The sequence below is a fragment of the Oncorhynchus mykiss genome, chromosome 3 (genome assembly GCF_057628025.1).
Source record: "Oncorhynchus mykiss isolate SJ-2025 chromosome 3, ASM5762802v1, whole genome shotgun sequence".
In the NCBI taxonomy this organism is placed as follows: Eukaryota; Metazoa; Chordata; class Actinopteri; order Salmoniformes; family Salmonidae; genus Oncorhynchus; species Oncorhynchus mykiss.
Window position 1 is genome coordinate 88,354,861 of NC_143024.1, and position 20,131 is coordinate 88,374,991.

The 20,131-nt window shown below is 45.6% G+C and overlaps 1 protein-coding gene across 12 annotated transcripts in view; it reads right to left on the reverse strand.

Moving 5' to 3' along the window:
• The window catches only part of LOC110520604 (tensin-1), a 325,072-nt gene that overhangs the window by 19,206 nt on the left and 285,735 nt on the right, over positions 1-20,131 (reverse strand). For 7 of the 12 annotated variants that reach the window (XM_090230420.1, XM_090230425.1, XM_090230421.1 and 4 more), the window contains 8 exons: positions 16,744-18,372; positions 10,002-10,195; positions 9,730-9,868; positions 6,751-6,852; positions 5,324-5,501; positions 3,699-5,089; positions 2,560-2,646; positions 39-170 (listed from right to left, as the gene is read on the reverse strand). In XM_090230420.1, coding sequence (XP_090086546.1) covers positions 39-170; positions 2,560-2,646; positions 3,699-5,089; positions 5,324-5,501; positions 6,751-6,852; positions 9,730-9,868; positions 10,002-10,195; positions 16,744-18,372 — 3,852 coding nt within the window. The remainder of the gene's footprint in view (positions 1-38; positions 171-2,559; positions 2,647-3,698; positions 5,090-5,323; positions 5,502-6,750; positions 6,853-9,729; positions 9,869-10,001; positions 10,196-16,743; positions 18,373-20,131) is intronic. The other 5 variants (XM_090230422.1, XM_090230424.1, XM_090230429.1 and 2 more) reach the window with 1 other exon arrangement.

Below are 20,131 nucleotides of genomic sequence, written 5' to 3' on the forward strand. Positions count from 1 at the left end.
TACAGGGACAGTGTGATGTTATATTGGTGATCTAGTACCTTTCTTGGAATGCTGAGCAGTAGGAGGAGGAGGAGAGGCCACCTTCATGGCCAGGCCATAGGCCCCTCGGAAGGAGTGACTGTCCCGGATGACAAAGGCCCCTGGCTCCTTCTCTCTCAGCAGGCCGATGGCTGCAATACACATTCAATAAAATACCACTTCAAGTATCCACGCAGGTGCAAGTAAGAAGGAGGACAGGGAGAAAGCAAGGAATATGTAAGACAGAAATGGAATATAAGGAGAGGGAGAATTGATTGAGAAGGAGGAGAGAGGAAAGGAGGAGAGGGAGAGGGAGATGGTGGAGAGGGGGAAGGAGGAGAGGGAGAAGGAGGAGAGAGGGAAGGACGAGAGGGAGAAGGAGGAGAGGGAGAAGGACATGAGAAGAAGTGGAAGGAGGAGAGGGAGAAGAAGGGGAAGGAGGAAAGGGAGAAGGAGGACAGGGAGCATAAGTAGAGGGAGACGGGGGAGAGATGGATGGAGGAGAGGGGTAGGGAGAAGGAGGAGAGGGAGAAGGAGGAGAAAGGGAGGGAGGAGAGGGGGAAGGAAAAGGAGGAGAGGGAGAAGGAGGAGAAAGGGAAGGAGGAGAGGGGGAAGGAAAAGGAGGAGAGGGAGAAGGAGAGGGAAAGGAGGAGAGGGAGAAGGAGGAGAGGGGGAAGGAGAAGGAGGAGAGGGGGAGGGAGAAGGAGGAGAGGGAGAAGGATGAGAGGGGAAGGAGAAGGGGAGAGGGGCAGGAGGAGAGGGGGAGGAAGAAGGAAGAGAGAGAAAGGGAAGACAGGGATGAGAGGGAGAAAGAGGAGAGGGGGAAGGAGGAGAGGGAGAAGGAGGAGAGGGAGAAGAAGGAGAGGGGGAGGGAGGGAGAAGGAGGAGAGAAAAGAGGACAGGGAGGAGAGGGAGAAGGAGAAAGAGAGAGAAGGAGGACAGGGAGGAGAGGGAGGAGGAGAGGGAGAAGGAGAAGAGGGAGAAGGAGGAGAGGGAGAAGGAGGAGAGGGAGAAGGAGAAGAGGGAGAAGGAGGAGAGGGGGAGTCGGAAGGGGAATTGGAAACTTTCCATGGCGAGGAGGGCCTTTTGTGATCCCATATTTCAACGTAACTACAGGGGAGAGCAGAAATCTGTTGTCTATTCGACAAAATAACTTTTAATGCGTCTGTAACATGCAATTCTATATATCCCTATGTGTCCAAATATGACATTTTAAAGACTTTAAGTAAGACAGATATAGCTACATCACATGCAGATGTTCCCGGGCCTTAATTGAGTACGTATGGTGTGTGTGTCTGTGTCTGTGTGTGTCTGTTCGCGAGTGCGTGTCTCTGTGTGTGCCTGTGTGTTTTCTTTTGTGTGTGTGTGTGTGTGCGTCTGAATGTGTGATGTCAATACAGCAGAGCATGTGCTTGTGTTTAACACAGATGATGTAATCCAAAAGGAGAGAGCAGAAGTAGATGTGGGGGCCAACAGCAGTGACCTCACAGTGACCTTACAACAGAACACAACACAATAGAACACAACACAATAGAACAGAAACCAAACAGAACACAACACAACACAATAGAACAGAACACAACAGAACAGAACACAACAGAACACAACACAATAGAACAGAAACCAAACAGAACACAACACAATAGAACAGAACACAACAGAACAGAACACAACAGAACACAACACAATAGAACACAACACAATAGAACAGAAACCAAACAGAACACAACACAACACAATAGAACAGAACACAACAGAACAGAACACAACAGAACACAATAGAACACAACATAACAGAACAGAACACAACACAACAGAACAGAATACAACAGAACACAATAGAACAGAACACAACAGAACAGAACAGAATAGAACACAACACAACACAATAGAACACAACAGAACACAACACAACAGAACACAACACAAAATAACACAATAGAACTCAACAGAACAGAATAGAACACAACACGACAGAACAGAATACAACAGAACACAATAGAAGAGAACAGAACACAACAGAACAGAACACAATTGAACACAATAGAACACAACAGAACACAACACAACACAACAGAACACAACACAACTGAACACAATAGAACACAACAGAACAGAATAGAACACAATAAAACACAACACAACAGAACATACTTGGACAGAACACATTAGAACACAACACAACCGAACAAAATAGAATAGAACACAACACAACATATTAGAACAGAACACAATAGAACACAATAGAACCGAACAGAACAGAACAGAACAGAAAATAACAGAACACAACACAACAGAACACAATAGAACACAATAGAACACAATAAAATGTATGTGTGTGTCAGGGTGGATGTGTCAGGTGGATCCAACAGGGTTTAAATCAAACACACATCCTAACTATCTCACGGTTAACTAAATAAAGAACATTCTCGGCCACATTTGATCTTAGATAGGCCTTATGCTAGCTAGAAGAACAACTAGTGGGATAAGATAACTATTGTTACGTTTAATTTCTTCCCCCATGACAACAGTCACACTCACCTTGTTCACGGGAGATATCAGGCTTGTACCAGAACTTGGACGTATCCTGAACGAACTTTACATTCAGCCTGGTCTCTGGACTCCCATCTAGGACAAGAAATTAGAAGTTGTGTTGAAACCATGACATGTCGACTTACCTGGCATTTCCACAGTAACCCTTTGATAGGCCATATTTAAAAGGGTATGTTTATACGAACAATACTGCGTGAATGCTGCATGTCACATTACATTGAATCAAGTCTTGGGTCTCTGTGATTTATTTATTTAACCTTTATTTAACCAGGTTAGTCTGGTTGAGATAAGCATCTATTTTTCAAGAGAGACCTGGACCAAGAGAGCAGCAGTGATGCTTCACGTGGGTCATCCTGACCAAGAACCGTCAAAGATAATCTATAAATCAACTGAAATCAGCTCCTTATTGTGTAGAGATTAGTCAATCTGCGCTATTAGCGAGTTACCTCCTAGAGCCAACTCTCGCAAACAAGCCAGTATCTATATCTGCGACCATATAAGTAGTTGCTGTCAGTATACTCAGTATGACACAGAATGGAGCTGTGAAACCACTGCGGACGTAGAAATGGCCGCCGACCAAGGCTCTGGGCCAGATGCCAGTTCTATCTCAGACTAGCATCTGGGTCTGGCTGGGCTGCCTTGGAGTGCATTCATACCCTCATCTGGTCTGCAATGTGTTTACAGAGAGAAGTAAGTCCAACTGAGCTCCTGCTCGGCTAAAACCATTGGAGTATGACCGCATTCACGTTACCTCACTATACTTTACTAGAACTAATCACTTCATCTGGTTTCACTGAAAAACTAGAGTAGGAAAACAGATGGATTTACATTGTAGTTAGGTAGTTAGGTACTAGTGTAATTATACTTCAGGAATGCAACGGGCAACAATTTTTCGAAAAAACTCAATTGTGGCTAAACACCATATCAAAAGTTACCCCAAAAAATATTGTTTATGAGATGGTAAAATCAGCTTAGTTTCATGTTAATTACCCACTTAAAAAAACATATCGTCCTTGAAAATACACTGATCTTAACTTCCTGTTTTGCTAGGGATGTCTGTGCTAGTTGGGGATGCTCTTTGCTGCGTCAGTAGCTACGTTTTAAGAGGGTTTTCAAGCTGGTCTTACCAGTCATGTTAAGCTTGGAGAAGTCTGGCAGTGTATGAAAGTAGCTAGTGCTGGGCGTGCTGCCTCCACTCGACATGGCGGAGGACACTTTCCCATTCAGTGTCCCGTACGAGAGCCCCCCGTTGGGCCTCTCCCCAATGGACATTCGCCTCTTCTCCGGTAGCTGGGGCTGAGCCTGTGGGGCCGGACTGCCCTGCCGTACCCCCATCATTATCCCCTCGTCCAGATAGCCCGCGTTGGAGACAGGGAAGGAGGGCGTGGAGGGCGGGTTGTACCCAGAGGAGCAGCTCTGACGGGACAGGGTGCCCTGCCTTTCGTCCGGGGTGGTGTAGCCGCTACTATGCAGCATTGGGTGTCGGTCCAGACTTGGACTGCATTGTGACATCTGGCCGAGGGACGGGTGTCGGCCCAGCACAGGACTACTACCATTGCCCTGCTGGTGAATGAGGGATGGATGTCGGCTCAGCACCGGACTACTCTGGATACTGGACTGGATGGGTTGGCTGTAGGTGAGGGATGGATGTAGGCCCAGAACCGGACTACTCTGGATACTGGACTGGTTGGGTTGGCTGTAGGTGAGGGATGGATGTCGGCCCAGAACCGGACTACTCTGGATACTGGACTGGATGGGTTGGCTGTAGGTGAGGGATGGATGTCGGCTCAGCACCGGACTACTCTGGATACTGGACTGGATGGGTTGGCTGTAGGTGAGGGAGGGCTGGCAAATGAGCATGGGGCTGTCCTGGGAGGCCTGCATCAGGGACGGTTGTTGGCTCAGCACTGGGCTAGACTGTGTCCCCTGGGACACACATGGGTTATAGTGGTGGCGGCCCAACACGGGACTGCCTGTCATTACCATCCCAGTGATCCCAAACTCCACAAAGCCATTGGCCGGACCGGGCTGGTGGCCCATGACAGGGCTGCACTGATTGGTGGGCTGTTGCCGATGTTGGAGGGAGGGGATGCTAGATGAGGTGTTGGGGTCACGATGCAGTGTGTGGAGACTTCTTGATCTTAACGAGGGGAGGATGGCCACAAGGCTTTCCCGGGCAGATGCCTCTGGCTGGAGCGGGGGGGGGCTGGGGTCCGGGGAGACATAGCTCCCCATATGGCCACTGTGACCCAGGTCCCAGGAGGGTGTGGTGGTGGGGGAACACAGGTAAGACAGGGTGGGGTAGGTGGAGCTCAGGTAGGAGGAGGTGGGGGTTCCCAGGGCTTGAAGGAAGGGAGATGGGGAGCCCAGGGCCTGGAGGTATGGGGTGGGAGTGGCAATGGGGATAGGGGTGGGGGAGTGGATGGGATACGTGCCCTCGGAAGGAAAGGAGCGTAAGCTGGAGTCAATGGACGCTTGCGAGGGGATGATCGCACTGCTGTCAGCCAACGGGTGTTCTCTGATGGAGCGAGGGGTGGGGTGGGGAGACATTCATGAAACACAGCGTTTACAAAGATGCCTACAGTAGAATTAAATACATGCGGTAATAATATCTATGGTCCCTTGTTATCTGTAAACATGTAGTTTAATTCAGGAACACTGGCTCCTTATCAATATCATGTACTGGAACCAGTGTATGTTTAATGTCATTTAATCTACCGTATGACTTAATGTTGTTTCTTTTAGTACTCACCCCTCTGATCTGTGGATGGGGCTGCAGCTAGACAATAGGGGGTTGAGGGTTGGGGAGGGGTCAGGGGTCGTCTGCCTAGCCAAGGTCCATCCTGGGGGGGTGAGGGTCACGGGGGGTCCTGCTGGTCCCCCACCGGCCACAGCGGATCTGGCCACTGACTCCACGTAGCTCAACGGCTCTGAAGAGATACAGAGTTGGCCATTAAGGTTGATTTCATTACAGTGTGTACTGTCGCAAAGATAATGCTGGCTTCACTTCCCCCCTAAACAGTGACACTGTCCTTGTAAACATGCTACCATGATCATTTATCTTTTACATTTCAAACATTCTTTGTTTTCTTCACCTACTGAATTCATTATTATAGAGTTGCTTTGAAATCAAGTCATCCTGTACTTTGGGGAAAACAGTGTGTGTGTGTGTGTGTGTGTGTGTGTGTGTGTGTGTGTGTGTGTGTGTGTGTGTGTGTGCGTGCGTGTGTGCGTGCCTGCGTACGCGTGTGTGTGTGTCAACGCTGAAACAGTTGGCCTAGCCGTTAGTAGCATTGGGCCAGTAACCGAAATGTTGCTGGTTCAAATCTCCGAGCCGACTAGATTAAATATCTGTCTGTGCCCTTGAGCAAAGCATCTAACCCTGTTTGTTATTGTAAGTCGCTCTGGATATCAGCGTCTGCTAAATTACTCAAATGTTGGAAACAGTCAGCATAGAAGGAACAACAAAGCAGAGGGGTCCCACATCTCATGAGCCAAGTCAAACATCTCTCCTAGAACCCTCATCCAGTAAGGAGATCGTATTGCTCCTGCCTCTACTAGAAGCAAACACTACATAAAGGCCAAGAAGAGAGGTTGAAAAAGAGCACATGATCATTTATTAAAATGATATTTATTGGGTCTCTCTCTCACATTTAGCCTGTCGGCTGTGTAAATATGGGATTCAAAAGGAAGCGTAGCTTTGAAGACTGGACTAACATGCAACCCCTATGAAGACGGGCCATAAATCAAGATTTTATACACATTCCTAGGTCACTAAAATCAACCCCAATATAACCACATATGAGACATAAACAACGTTCAATTTACTGGTGAGCTGACCAAGAAAGAGGGCTTGTAAAACCAAAATGAAGAGGTGATTTATACAGTGAAGGGGCTATAGTTATAGTTTAACGTGTAAACAGTAGACATGCTCAATGACCATGTTCCTACTTATGTTACTAGTATCTCAAATGAAAGATAGGTTGCTATGCTAACATTGGTGAGGCCTCAAGGGTGCAGCACTATGCTAACAAATGCTTATATTTTAGCACTATGCTATGTAAGTAACACAATGCCATGCTAACGTGCTACAGAGGGTACATGATGCTATTCAAACAGGCTCTTTCAGCCCATGAATGGAGCACTGCTATGATAATAGAATAAGTTATGCTAATTCACCTGATCCACTCTGGTTGAGGTGGATCTCAGCTGGGTTGTGGGGTTTAAGGCCCAAGGCAGAGAGAGGGGTCTTCATCAGACCTGGAGGGGAACGAGCTTGGCCTAGGAGAAAAAAAATAGTCATAACACTTTAGCAACATGACTTAGCATGACTTAGCATTACTTAGCATTTAGCATGCTTCACTACAACAGTCTTGACAGTAAACACCTGCGCTTTTCATGTTGTACCTCTGTGTGTGTGTGTGTGTGTGTGTGTGTGTGTGTGTGTGTGTGTGTGTGTGTGTGTGTGTGTGTGTGTGTGTGTGTGTGTGTGTGTGTGTGTGTGTGTGTGTGTGTGTGTGTGTGTGTGTGTGCGCGTGTGTGTGCGTAAGTGTGTGTGTGCGTGCGTGTGTGTGTGTGTTTGCTGGTTTGTATCTATGTAAGGTACGAAGCCTACATTCATTCAACTGTTAGAATCCTGAATTCCAAGACAGGTTGCTCATTGCTGCACGTGTTCTATGAGCTCATCAGGTGCCTCTTGAATAGAAACATAAAGGACTGGTTTCACGAGACCCAGAATAACCATAGTCCTGGAATAAAAAGCTCAATGGAGAACACTGTTTGAAATATATTTTTAGTCCAGGCCCGGGAAAGCCAATGTGTGTGTTTACATAATGGTGCGTACAGGTGCTGAGCTGTCAAGACATCACAACAACATGTGTAATATCATGTTGGACACTGCTAGAGGTGTGAGGGGTGTGCCCATGCCTCATGCTCTATGGGAGGGACATGCAGGTGACCTATCACAGTGTGAAAAGCCTCTGAGTGACAACACGGATACAAAGAAAACAACAACAGTGACTCACTGACATGCAGTATGTATGAAAACACAAGAAACGACCCGATAAGACAATATAAGATAAGACAAGATAAGGCAATATAAGTCTAGATAAGACCGCATAAGACAGGATAAGACAAGATAAGACAAGATAGGCTGCTGATGGCAAAAGGAATATATATATGACATAAATGACAACAGTCACATGAAGTACCTTTAGAACAGTGAGGTTTAAATATGTAGAAAATAGTTTGTGTGTGTGTGTGTGTGTGTGTGTGTGTGTGTGTGTGTGTGTGTGTGTGTGTGTGTGTGTGTGTGTGTGTGTGTGTGTGTGTGTGTGTGTGACTGTGTGTGTGTGTGTCTAGCGTAATTGTGTGTGTGTGTGTGTGTGTGTGTGACTGTGTGTGTGTCTAGCGTAAGTGTGTGTGTGTGTGTGTGTGTGTGTGTGTGTGTGTGTGTGTGTGTGTGTGTGTGTGTGTGAGAATGACCATTAGTGAATAAGTGTATGTTTCCTTAATGTGGTGTAGACCTCAAGTCCAGAAGGGGCTCCTATGTCTTAAGAGGTACTGCTCTTCAGTGGCATGTTGAGTAAAGTGGTGCAGGATGCTATGATAGGCAGAAGGGGAGAGCTGGGGTCACTTAGCCTCGACCAACATGGCCGACACCATCGACAGTGAGACTTGGGACGTGCGTCATCCTGCACTTACCAAATAATCCCAATCAATTCTTTGTTCTGTATGACAACCTAAATTCCCTACTTTTTGATGGGTCATGTTGGGCAAATTAGTATTGGTCGGGGGGGCACTCTAAATGTCTAGAGCTGATATGGGACCGTGGATGTGCCGGTGATGTGGATCAGGGTAGGCCTAAACACTGGTCCAAACATCAGCTTTCCATACCCCTAATAATATTGAATGTGGGATGTATACTTGAGTTAAAGCATACTACTATTAGATGCATTTAAGTGGAAACATACTTGACTTGAATCTTCTTACATTGAAAGAGTAAATAAATCATAAATCTTCATGGGAGTCACACCTTTGAGGGCGTTTTTAGGGCCTTGCCCAGGGGGAGATGAGGTAACTGTTAGAGATGCTCACTGACATGGTATCTAAAGGGATAGTTCACTCCATAAATCACCACAGTCAAACATTTCCTGACCTCAAAAGTAGTCTAATGCCAAGATGAAGCCACAACTCACGCTATTGTTTGTGTGTAGATCCAGCTCGGGGCGGCAGGTAGCCTAGTGGTTAGAGTGTTGAGCCAGTAACTGAAAGGTTGTTAGATCAAATCCCTGAGCTGACAAGGTAAACATCTGTCGTTCTGCCTCTGAACAAGGCAGTTAACACACTGTTCCTAGGCTATCCTTCTAAATAAGAATTTGTTCTTAATTAACTGACTTGCCTAGTTAAATAAAGGTTTTATTTTTTTTTAAATGCCTTAACATGAAAAGTCAGGCACTGAATAAAATGAAGAAATTAGACAGCGTCTATCTTTCACATGGAAGAGGTGTCTACTAAAAGCATCAGAAGACTTGTGGAGTCCCAGGACATGTTGATCTGTGGATGGCAGCACATTTCCCATCACAATGAATTACTGCCTGGAAGGCAGGAGAGAAGTGGGATTCAGTCTGACAGGGTGACTCGGGCTTTTCTCTGAGCTGAGGCAATGGCAAACAATGTGGCCTTATTAGGACTTATCCTGCCTTCACCACCTACTCAAATCTGTCTGAATGGGTTTGAAATGAATTTGGTCATGTGGGAAATGTAGTTAACTAGCCCTACATCTAAACAGGGTTGAATGGAAGATGCAGCCTATTCTTTTTTGAGATGAAGAGGAAAAATGTTATAATTGAATAATTCAAACCAACCAGATAAAGCTAGAATAATTCCACCCTGAAGTTATTGATCATAATATCAGTTGTATAGTTTCTACACTGTGGACCTGTACATACCTGAATGTAACATGTCATTCTCATGATGTCTTATACAGTTAGACTTTCGATGTTTTTCGTCATATAGGTCAAATGTAATGCTACTTCCTTCTGTAAGACATTTCTTTAGATGTTCACACCAAGGTAAACGCTGAACATCATTAAATATTCCCTGTGGTAAAAGCCCTGAGTTCCACAGCGCACTCAGCCAGCCAGAGGGGAGACTTACACAGGTTGAAGTAAGGGGTTTGCGGTGAGACGGGGAAGGCAGGGGTATGGGGGAACAGCTCACCACCAACAGTGGGCGTGGGGCTGATTTGGCCTCCATCCAACTCCTCAAAGGCCTCTCTGTAGCTGTGGATGTGTCTCTGGAGGTAGGGAAAACACGGAGACACGCACAGAAACACACATATATTCGTTTTCATTGTGGCCGTCACATCTCTGTAATCATAATGTGAGACACACTTGAGAAGGTTAGGCCTAGATGCAGGAGCATTCTACCTCCTTGGGACGCCCCCCGGGATTCAGCGCTATGGTGTTGACGAACTCCGGTGAGACGCAACGAATAGGGGAGCGGACCGGGGGTTGGTAGGAAGAGCTTTCGTCGTGGCCGTTGATGCATTGTCTCTCACTAGTGGTGCGGTGATGGGGCGGGGCCGATGCCTCGTCCAATGACGTCCCACAAGACTGGACACCTGCCAAGATCATTCAGAGGTCACATTTGATCACAAATCGCTCACATTGCACACAAGTGGTTTGTAAAAAAAAAAAGTGTGTTTGCAAACAGACATCATTATCATGCAACTCTTCACTGCAAACCGGCAATGTTTCGAACAGCCATTTATCCACAGGAACGACATAATAGGCAAACAGCTACAAAGTAACCTGTTAGAAACGGCAAAGCTGACCTTTCAAAATGCTACTGGATATTGAATACTCGGATCAGAACTTTCTCACTACAATCAGGCACTGTTTATAAGAGCTCTGGTGTTGTTCAGTTGGGAACAGTAAGGATCAATGTTCTCCTTGAAAGCCACAAGATTATCAGGAACTTGCTGGTACATCAGTGAAACAGTCTACATTTGTAATTGTTGTTATCTGGGTAATGCTCTGTGGCAGTTGCTAATGTTTTGGATGAACCTCAAAAGGGTCCAGTAAGCTGATTTCAATGGGCAGGTTTGGAGGGAAGGAGAGAGAGCTGCCAGTGTAAAACAAACAGGATTTGTGTAAGAGCGTTATCCTAATGTGTTAGTTACTTCATGGCCGGGTGAGGTACTGTAGGTGGTTTTGCTGAAAACAGGTAGTGACTATGGGAAGTGAACAGCCGGCTTTGCAGTTTTGGAAAGGAAAAAAGAGGGGGAAAAAATCTAAACAGGCACAATATGTGGAGGGAAGGTTTTTGGAGGGAACATTTAGAGGGAACTTGTTTTTGTTCATTCGTAACCATAATATTCTCTTTGAGAGTCACTGAAAATTGCGCATAAACACCTCCATTGCTTTTTTTGTTCAGGTATAATGCAATATACTCTGTAGCTAGCACTGACTGTCTGCAAACAAACTATCTGTCTGATTCGTGGATTCTTCTGGCCTGAAGTTCTGACATACCGTCCCGAAGATGGAAAAGCATGCAAACACACCCTAGTGAGAGAGTCGACTGTTATGGAAACCGTGAAAAATATTTACGAGCCCTAGCTCAGCCTCTGGCTGGATAAACCAGCCGATATATCCACAGGGGAAAAGTTAGCGATAGCATTAGCCTGCAGCTGTGGGAAACTAAGATGGTTATAGTTACTGTCAGAATAGATCTGGCCTCTTTGGTCATACACGAGTCAAACATTCCTTATGTGTTTGGGTACTCCAAGTCATATTCATGACTCTGAAGAGACATCTCCATATTCCACAACCTTAAACCGCATGTAAAAAAAAAAACTACACAGGGGTTTTGAAGTTGGTATCAAAGGATGGCAGTCTTCTAAGAGGCCAACTAACATCCTGTCTGTCTAACGCACAACGCTGTATACACATCAACAGAAATCTAGTATAACTACAGCCTTTTGTGCATATCCGATTCAAATCTGTTATTTTTGCTGCAGTATGAACAGCCAAAAAGCACATATATTACTAGCCACATTTCAAATCACCTTTGTGAAAAAAAACAGACACAAATCGGATTAATGGCCATCCGACTTGTGTCAAATCTGATGAATTTGCCCTCAAGTGGTTTTTAGACTGTTATTTGGCATATATTGTCGCTTGCTAGCTACTCTGTTGACAGTTTTTCAAGAGCATGTAGTAACTTACTAGCTCGTTAGTTGTTTATCCAACTTTCCAAATTAGTCATTTTTGGCTAGCCACAGCAGTCAACTAGCTAGCTAGGTCACTGTTTAGCTTTTTAGCACATTCACTAATTTGTTCGTAATCTTATCCTTTTGAGTCTTTAAAAGTCTTCTTACACTATGATTTTGAACATTCAAAGCAAATGGGAAACGTCCATGACAGGTATTGTTGTCACCTTATAAGGCTACATAACTTCTGACTGATAATAAGCATGACCACCACCACCAATCAGCCTACACCACTGCGCACACACCCGTCGTTACTATAACAAGTAGCGTTGCCATGTCACCAAATGACTGTTGTCTGAACACACGCAAATCCTATTTGGTCACTTGTAACTTGTAGTTTGGACAGTCAGTATTTCAAAACGGATTTGAAAAACAGAACTGGTTTGAGCATTAAGGCGTGCAGTGTGAACAAGGCTAAATTGAATTTTGTCGGAACCCAATTTTCTGCATACCTAAACAGTACCGTGACAAGATCTAAGAGTAGGATCTAAGAGTAGGATCTAAGAGTAGGATCTAAGAGTAGGATCTGAGAGTAGGATCTAAGAGTAGGATCTAAGAGTAGGATCTAAGAGTAGGATCTAAGAGTAGGATCTGAGAGTAGGATCTAAGAGTAGGATCTAAGAGTAGGATCTAAGAGTAGGATCTAAGAGTAGGATCTAAGAGTAGGATCTAAGAGTAGGCCTAAAAGGGCAAAACCTGCACACATGCCATTCATATGCCCATTTATTTACTCTTGATTTTCCTCCAATGGTGCGGCTTAAGTAGTGTCACATGTCCAGGTTGGGCTCAGATTTTGATTTGTGGATCGAGGAGGGGCATTGTTATATACATCTCAAGCACTGGTGCGTGAATAGTGTGTAGCTGGTAACCCCCCCCTCCCAAACGGGCCTGGAATCACGGAAAACAGATGGACCCAGTATGCACAGCGGAGCCTGTCAAACACTGTGCCGTTGCCCTGGCGATGGCTAATAGCTTCCAGCTGTTACAGCGGAGATTCCCAGGATATATTTGGGGAATTGTCTTCTCCCCCTCCCCCTCGTTTCTCAACCATATAAACACATATATTGTATTGAATAAAATGGATCCAAGGCATAGGAAATGGGATAAAGTATTTTATGAAGACAGGACTAGCACTCATCTCCCTACACCACGCTGGGAATATGCTCCTGTGAGGGACTATGTTATGGTGAGGAAGGGTTATCTGGGGTAAAATTAAGGGGAATTCCCTTCAAAGTAATGTATTGAATAGATTGCAAGCATATCTATGTACTTTATGTATCCAAATACCCAAACAAAGTGTTTTTCTTCCTGTAGACCAGGTCGGACCCTATTCTGACAGCCTCAATTTGACAGGGCAGGCTCTCTACAAGGTGTCGAAAGCATTCCACAGGGATGCTGGCCCATGTCAACTCCAATGCATCCCACAGTTGTGTCAAGTTGGCTGGATGTCCTTTGGGTGGTGGATCATTCTTGATACACACAGGAAACTGTTGAGCGTGAGAAACCCAGCAGCTTTGCAGTTCTTGGTACAAAGGCACTTAAATATTTTGTTTTACCCATTCACCCTCTGAATGACACACCTACACAATCCATGTATCAATTGTCTCAAGGCTTAAAAATCCTTCTTTAACCTGTCTCCTCCCCTTCATCTACACTGATTGAAGTGGATGTAACAAGTGACCTCAATAAAGGATCATAGCTTTTCCCTGGATTCACCTGGTCAGTCTACCTCATGGAAAGAGTAGGTGTTCTTAATGTTTTGTATACTCAGTGTAAATAGAATGGATGTGGTCATTCATTACAGTCCTTGGACTCCCGGGGCTACTCTGACTTTCTGGAGTACAGTACAGTACTCTGTAGACCACTCCAGGCTCCTGAAAGAAAAGAACTGTGCATCCTATTCTACCTCTTCTAATGAACAGATAAGACCTTCACAATGTTTTCAAAAGGGAGTCTAAAGTAGCCGTCCCCATAGATTTAGGGCCCTTTGCTTGTGATGGAAATGTTAAAAACAGAAGATGGAAAGAGCAGCCTTGAAAGAGGCCAGTGTTTCCTGGCCTTGAGTATTGTTCCCTGGAGGTATGTTGTGACATGCGCTCTGCTGCGAGTCTCCACAGAGACACCTTTGTGCTTCCTCATTTCGTCCTTCTAAAACTTAAATATTACCCAAATGCTTTTTTTGTGTTGGGTCGATGCCTTAACCTTGAGAAATAAACATCAGACTGCTTCCTCCATCAAACAGAGACGGTGTATTGGAAAACTGGACATTAGATAACATTGACATAGCAAGAGATAGAGAGAGAGAGAGAAACAGAGCAAGAGAGACAGAGAGAGACAAGACAGAGAGAGACAGTGAGCGAGAGAGAAAGAAAGATAATGAGGAAAAAAAGAGAGTGAGGCAGAGACAGAAAGAAAGGGATATAACAGGAAGCAACAAATGCAAACAACAAACTAGCAGGCAGTGCCACGGAAAAACAGTCAGCAAGGTTCATTTGGAAGAGGAATCAGTGGCAGGGTAAAACAGGGGAGGAGAGGAGGAAGGGAACGAACCAGAGAGGGAGAGGGAGTGACGGTGCTCAGACTGAGGAGACGTGAGTCGGCGTTGCATTCGGGCCGAGTACTCTGGTTAGAGCAGGGGTATAATTGGAGTCGGCAGAAGAATGAGGAGGAGGAAGATGATGAAGATGAGGGAGAATGAGTAGGATGAAGATGATGAAGAAGAGAGAGAATGAGGGATAGGTAGAGCGATGAAGAGATGGTTCACAGAAAGGAAAAATATAAGAAAAGTTATTTGCTAGTTTATAAAAACGTACAGAATTACAATCATAATCATGCTCACAATATGACAGAAATGTCAAACATCTATGAGAGAAATTACTGACATAATCATTGACTATCATGACATGATCAGTGACTATCATGACATGATCAGTGACTATCATGACATGACCAGTGACTATTATGACATGATCAGTGACTATCATGACATGACCAGTGACTATCATGACATGAACAGTGAATATCATGACATGATCAGTGAATATTATGACATGACCAGTGAATATCAGTGAATATGTCAGTAATATTAGAGAGCAATATTCTCTCCTATAGTTTGTTATTTTACAGTAATGTGTGTTGTGAATGCCCTATAAATAAAGTTGTATTAGATTTGTGTATAAAACCACCATAGTACTATCTCTGTTTGGCCATATGGGCCAGACAGTGGGGTGGCAGGTAGCCTAGTGGTTACAGCGTTGGACTAGTAACCGAAAGGTTGCTGGATCAAATCCCTGAGCTGACAAGGTAAAAATCTGTCGTTCTACCCCTAAACAAGGCAGTTCGCCAGTAGGTCATCGCTGTAAATAAGAATGTGTTCTTAACTGACTTGCCTGGTTAAATAAATAAATAAATGAATAAATAAAATAGTTATATCACTGTCCGGCCATAGTGGTGTAAAAAAAACACCTGTCTGGCCATAATGGTGTAAAAAAAACACCTGTCTGGCCATAATGGTGTAAAAAAACACCTGTCTGGCCATAATGGTGTAAAAAAAACACCTGTCCGGCCATAGTGGTGTAAAAAAAACACCTGTCTGGCCATAATGGTGTAAAAAAAACACCTGTCCGGCCATAGTGGTGTAAAAAAAACACCTGTCTGGCCATAATGGTGCTTATTGTGTATAAAAGCATTATCACTGTCCAGCCATAATGCTATTTCACCGAAACTCATCATTTCAGAATCAAGAAGATGCATTAATGCTTTCTATTCTATTCAACTCCATTATTGTAACAGTCCCTGTCTTACAGTTGAATCAGAGCTGTCCCTTCACAGCTTAGCAACACATTTGTTTCCATATCACTAGTCTCTGTTGGCTTTATGGCAGGTTTCCACACTGTAGAACTGTGTTTGGTTAAGCCAGAGAACTTGCTCTGTTGGCGAGAGCTCATCCTGTGAGCATGTGCGATGACTGATGAGCTCACTGCTAACGCAGACTGTCATGAGATGCGATTAGCTGAAATATGCACTTTGGAAAGCTTGTCAAGCGGCACAACTGCCATGTATGTAAGGTACATGGGTTGTTCTCCTGGAAAAGGGTTGGCCACCCAGGCAGAATACATTCAAATGGTCTTATAATGTCATTAACAGTTTACCCTTGTGTTTGTTGGCATAGTTCTGCATCACTATTAAAAACTATTTCAGTGAGGCTTATTAAGAGCCGTAGCATTGTGAGGTCACAATGGCTTCATTGTGACCTCACGGGGCTTATATCAATACCAACGCCGGTGCATCAAGCTGTCAAGCTGACCTCCCATTGGATATTCTGATATTCTCTGGTGTTTTTACAGATAGATGTTTTCTGTTCATCGCTTTGTGAGGTAAAAAAAAAAAAAAAAAAATGCAAAGGAAAGAATGTGTCATAAGTGCTCAGTTTCAGGAGAAAACTATTACCATGTTCTCTGTTAGCGTCTCATACATATTCATGAACATTTTTTGTTTCTCTCTTTTAATACCCTAATGTGTCCTCGACTTGAATATCACTTCCTGTTTCCTTTGTTTATGAAATCACACCTAATGTGTCCTCGACTTGAATATCACTTCATGTTTCCTTTGTTTATGAAATCACACCTACTGTGTCATCGACTTGAATATCACTTCCTGTTTCCTTTGTTTATGAAATCACACCTACTGTGTCTTCGACTTGAATATCACTTCCTGTTTCATTTGTTTATGAAATCACACCTACTGTGTCTTCGACTTGAATATCACTTTCTGTTTCCTTTGTTTATGAAATCACACCTAATGTGTCCTCGACTTGAATATCACTTCCTGTTTCCTTTGTTTATGAAATCACACCTACTGTATATTCCAATGACAACACATGAGTTCTGCAGTCTTACCTGACACACGCTGGGCTACTAGGCCCTCCACGTTGAACGCTTCATCATGCTCTGCATCTCTGGGATTGGGTGATGAGAACGTGGCACTGGGGCTCTGTTGGGGCTCCCGGAGCTCAGAGGACAGGGACGGGTACACGATGCTGGGGGGGTACACGTTGATGGGTTTCAGCTGCAGCTGGCCCACGCTACTGGGGACCTGGGTGGGAGAGCTGGTTCTGGCTGCCCCTTGGCTAGAAGGTTCAGTGGGGAAGCCAGGGATGGGGGCTACAGAGGGACCAGGGTGGTAGATGGCTGTTGGTCTCTGGATGGCAGAGGGCTCTGGAGACGTGGACGGCTGGAAAGGGGAGGACCTCAGCATGACCTGAGCTAGGCTGGGTGCAGGGCTTCCTGAGATAGCTGAGTCAGCCTGGTAGGAGGGCTTGGCCAGGGACTGGGAAAAGGATGGTTGTGTGGTCACCACCTCCTTGTTATCTCCCGGGACACTCTGGGACTTTGGCACTTTCCCCAACAGGCGTCCGGGGTCCAGGTCCAGCATCAGCAGGTTGAGCGCCTCAATGGACTGCTCAATCTCCTGCTGTGAGGCAGTCTGCTGGTGGGGGAAGTGGGGCATGCTGTGGTGGCTCTGTAGAGGCATGGAGGGTGGAGGAGAGCCAAAATACACCCCGTCCATCACCGGCTCTTCTGGGACGCCATATTGCTGCCACACGTTGAGCCCACGTTGGACGGCGTTACGACTGCTGGTGTTGCGTGCTGGCGCTCGAGGGAGGGGATTCTGGTCTGCACCGAATGACTGTGAGCAATACAGGTTTCCATTCTGGCTGATAATGTAATCGCTCGCAGGGGGAACTGACTCACCTGTCCCATCCTGAGCTGAGCAGAGGCTTCGCACTAAGGTGACGGGAACCTGGTCAGCCACATCATGTGAGCCTATTGCGACATTTATGACAATGTTTTCCGGGGGCCTGTCTGGGATGCTCCTCTCTAGATAGGGGACCTTGTCATGCCCGTTGATAACCGTCTCAGCCTGGTAGTAGAGGTCTGCTGGCGTGGCTCTCCCTTCCACGGATGACAGAGTGCCCAAGCTGTCCATGCTGTTACCTTCCTGGCTGGTGGGCAGTTCCACCTCGTCATCCAGAATATCTGTTTCTCTGTCCATGCTGCTGTTGTGGCCATTCACATGAACTTGGGCAGGCACCAGGTGTAGTATTCCCCCTCCCCCTAGTCCTATCCCCATCCCTCCGCCCGATGGAGAGGACAGGTAGTCCTGGCAATGCATGGGGCCCTCCAGGCCACTGAGCAGCTGCTCCAGGTCCTGCTTCTCCTGGGGACTGATGAGCTGGACGGCCAGGGCCGTGCCCGAGACTGGGGCCTCTTCCTGGGCCGCTGGCGGCTGGCTCACTGGTGGGGCTGCTGCTGCTGGGGCTGGCTCATCAGTGCGGTCGGTCTTGATGGAGGCGGTGGAGTTGCCTGAGTCGCTGCTCACCGACAGGGCGTGGTCAACCGTGGGTAGGACGTGTTCGGTGGCGGTGGGCAGGAGGTCGTTGGCAGTGACTGCATCCTCGATGGACTCCTTCTTGCGGACTTTAGCATAGGGGCTGCCGTCCAGAGGGCCCTGGGTGTGTATGACGTCTGGGGAGAGAAAGACATAGAGAGGTGGTTACAAAGAGATGGAGAAGACCGCACAGTAGTTTTTATTAACATTAACATATTTAACCTTTATTTAACTTGGCAAGTCAATTGAGAACAAATTCTTATTTACAATGATGGCCTGGCCTCCTGCAGGGGGAGGGGCTGGGAATAAAAATACAACTATAGGACAAAACACACATCACGGCAAGGGAGACACGACAACGCCACATAAAGAGAGACCTAAGACACTAACATAGCATGCCAGCAAAACATGACAACACAGCAACATGATAACAACATGGTAGCAGAACAAACATGGTACAAATATGATTGGGTACAGACAACAGCACAAAGGGCAAGATGGTAGAGACAAGCAGCCACAACTGTCAGAAAGAGTGTCCATGATTGAATCTTTGAACGTAGAGATAAAACTATCCGGTGTTTTCTGCAGCTCGTTCCAGTCGCTAGCTGCAGTGAACTGAAAAGAGAATCAACCCCGGGATGTGGATACCTTTATCAGAATGTGACTGGCAGAACAGGTGTTGTTTATGGATGATGGAGGGTTGCGTTATATCATTTATAAATGGTCAAAATGTAACGTACTGTATATTATTCAAACGTTTTTGGACACATAGTGAATATTTTTGGTATCGTGAATATCATTTTTTTTTCCAGCAAAACAGACCTGTAATACTGATAAAGCAACTAAATCCAGTAGAATTGACTAACACAGAAAGTCTCAAGAGGGAGCAGAAGAGAAGGGACATGTAATGTCTCAGTGTGAAAGCGATGCCAAGGCAGCTGCTGTTAAACTGGGTACTGGCCCACTTCTGCCTATTTTACCAGCCTCTCTCTGACAGTAAATAAGAATGGGTCTGTGGTATGCAGTGTGGAAAAAGGGCTGAAATGCCAAAAGCCTGGCTTGCACTTTATCAAGCCAATAACACTCATTTCCACCACCTGAAAAGCATTGGCCTTTAAGAAATGAGTGAGCGAGTATATTTTATGTGTTTTTATACAGAGTATGCTGTGTATGATCTATGTATCACACGGTTCTGATGGAAAAAAAACTAGACTGACTGTACGCTGACGATTGATGTACAGTTTGTGGACACCCCTTCAAATTAGTGGATACCTGACAGGTGTATAAAATTGAGCACACAGCCATGCAATCTCTATAGACAAACATTGGCAGTAGAATGGCCCGCACTGAAGAGCACAGTGACATTCAACGTGGTAAAATTTCTGCCCTGCTAGAGATGCCCCGGTCAACTGTAAGTGCTGTTACTGTGAAGTGGAAATGTCTAGGAGCAGCAAGAGCTGAGCCACGAAGTGGCCACACAAGCTCAAAAAACGGAACCGCAGAGTGCTGAAATGCGTAAACATAGTCTGTCCTCGGTTGCAACACTCACTACCTAGTTCTAAACTGCCTCTGGAAGCAACATCAGCACAACAACTGTTTGTAGGGAGCTTCATGAAATGGGGTTCCATGGCCGAGGCACACAAGCCTAAGATCAGCGTGCACAATGCCAAGCGTCGGCTGGAGTGATGTAAAGCTCGCCGCCATTGGACTCTGGAGCAGTGGAAACACTTTCTCTGGAGTGATGAGTCAACATTCACCTTCTGGCAGTCCGATGGACAAATCTGGGTTTGGCGGATGCCATGAGAACGCTACGTGCCCCAATGCATAGTGCCAACTGTAAAGTTTGGTGGAGGAGGAAAAATGGTCTGGGGCTGTTTTTCATGGTTCGGGCTAGGC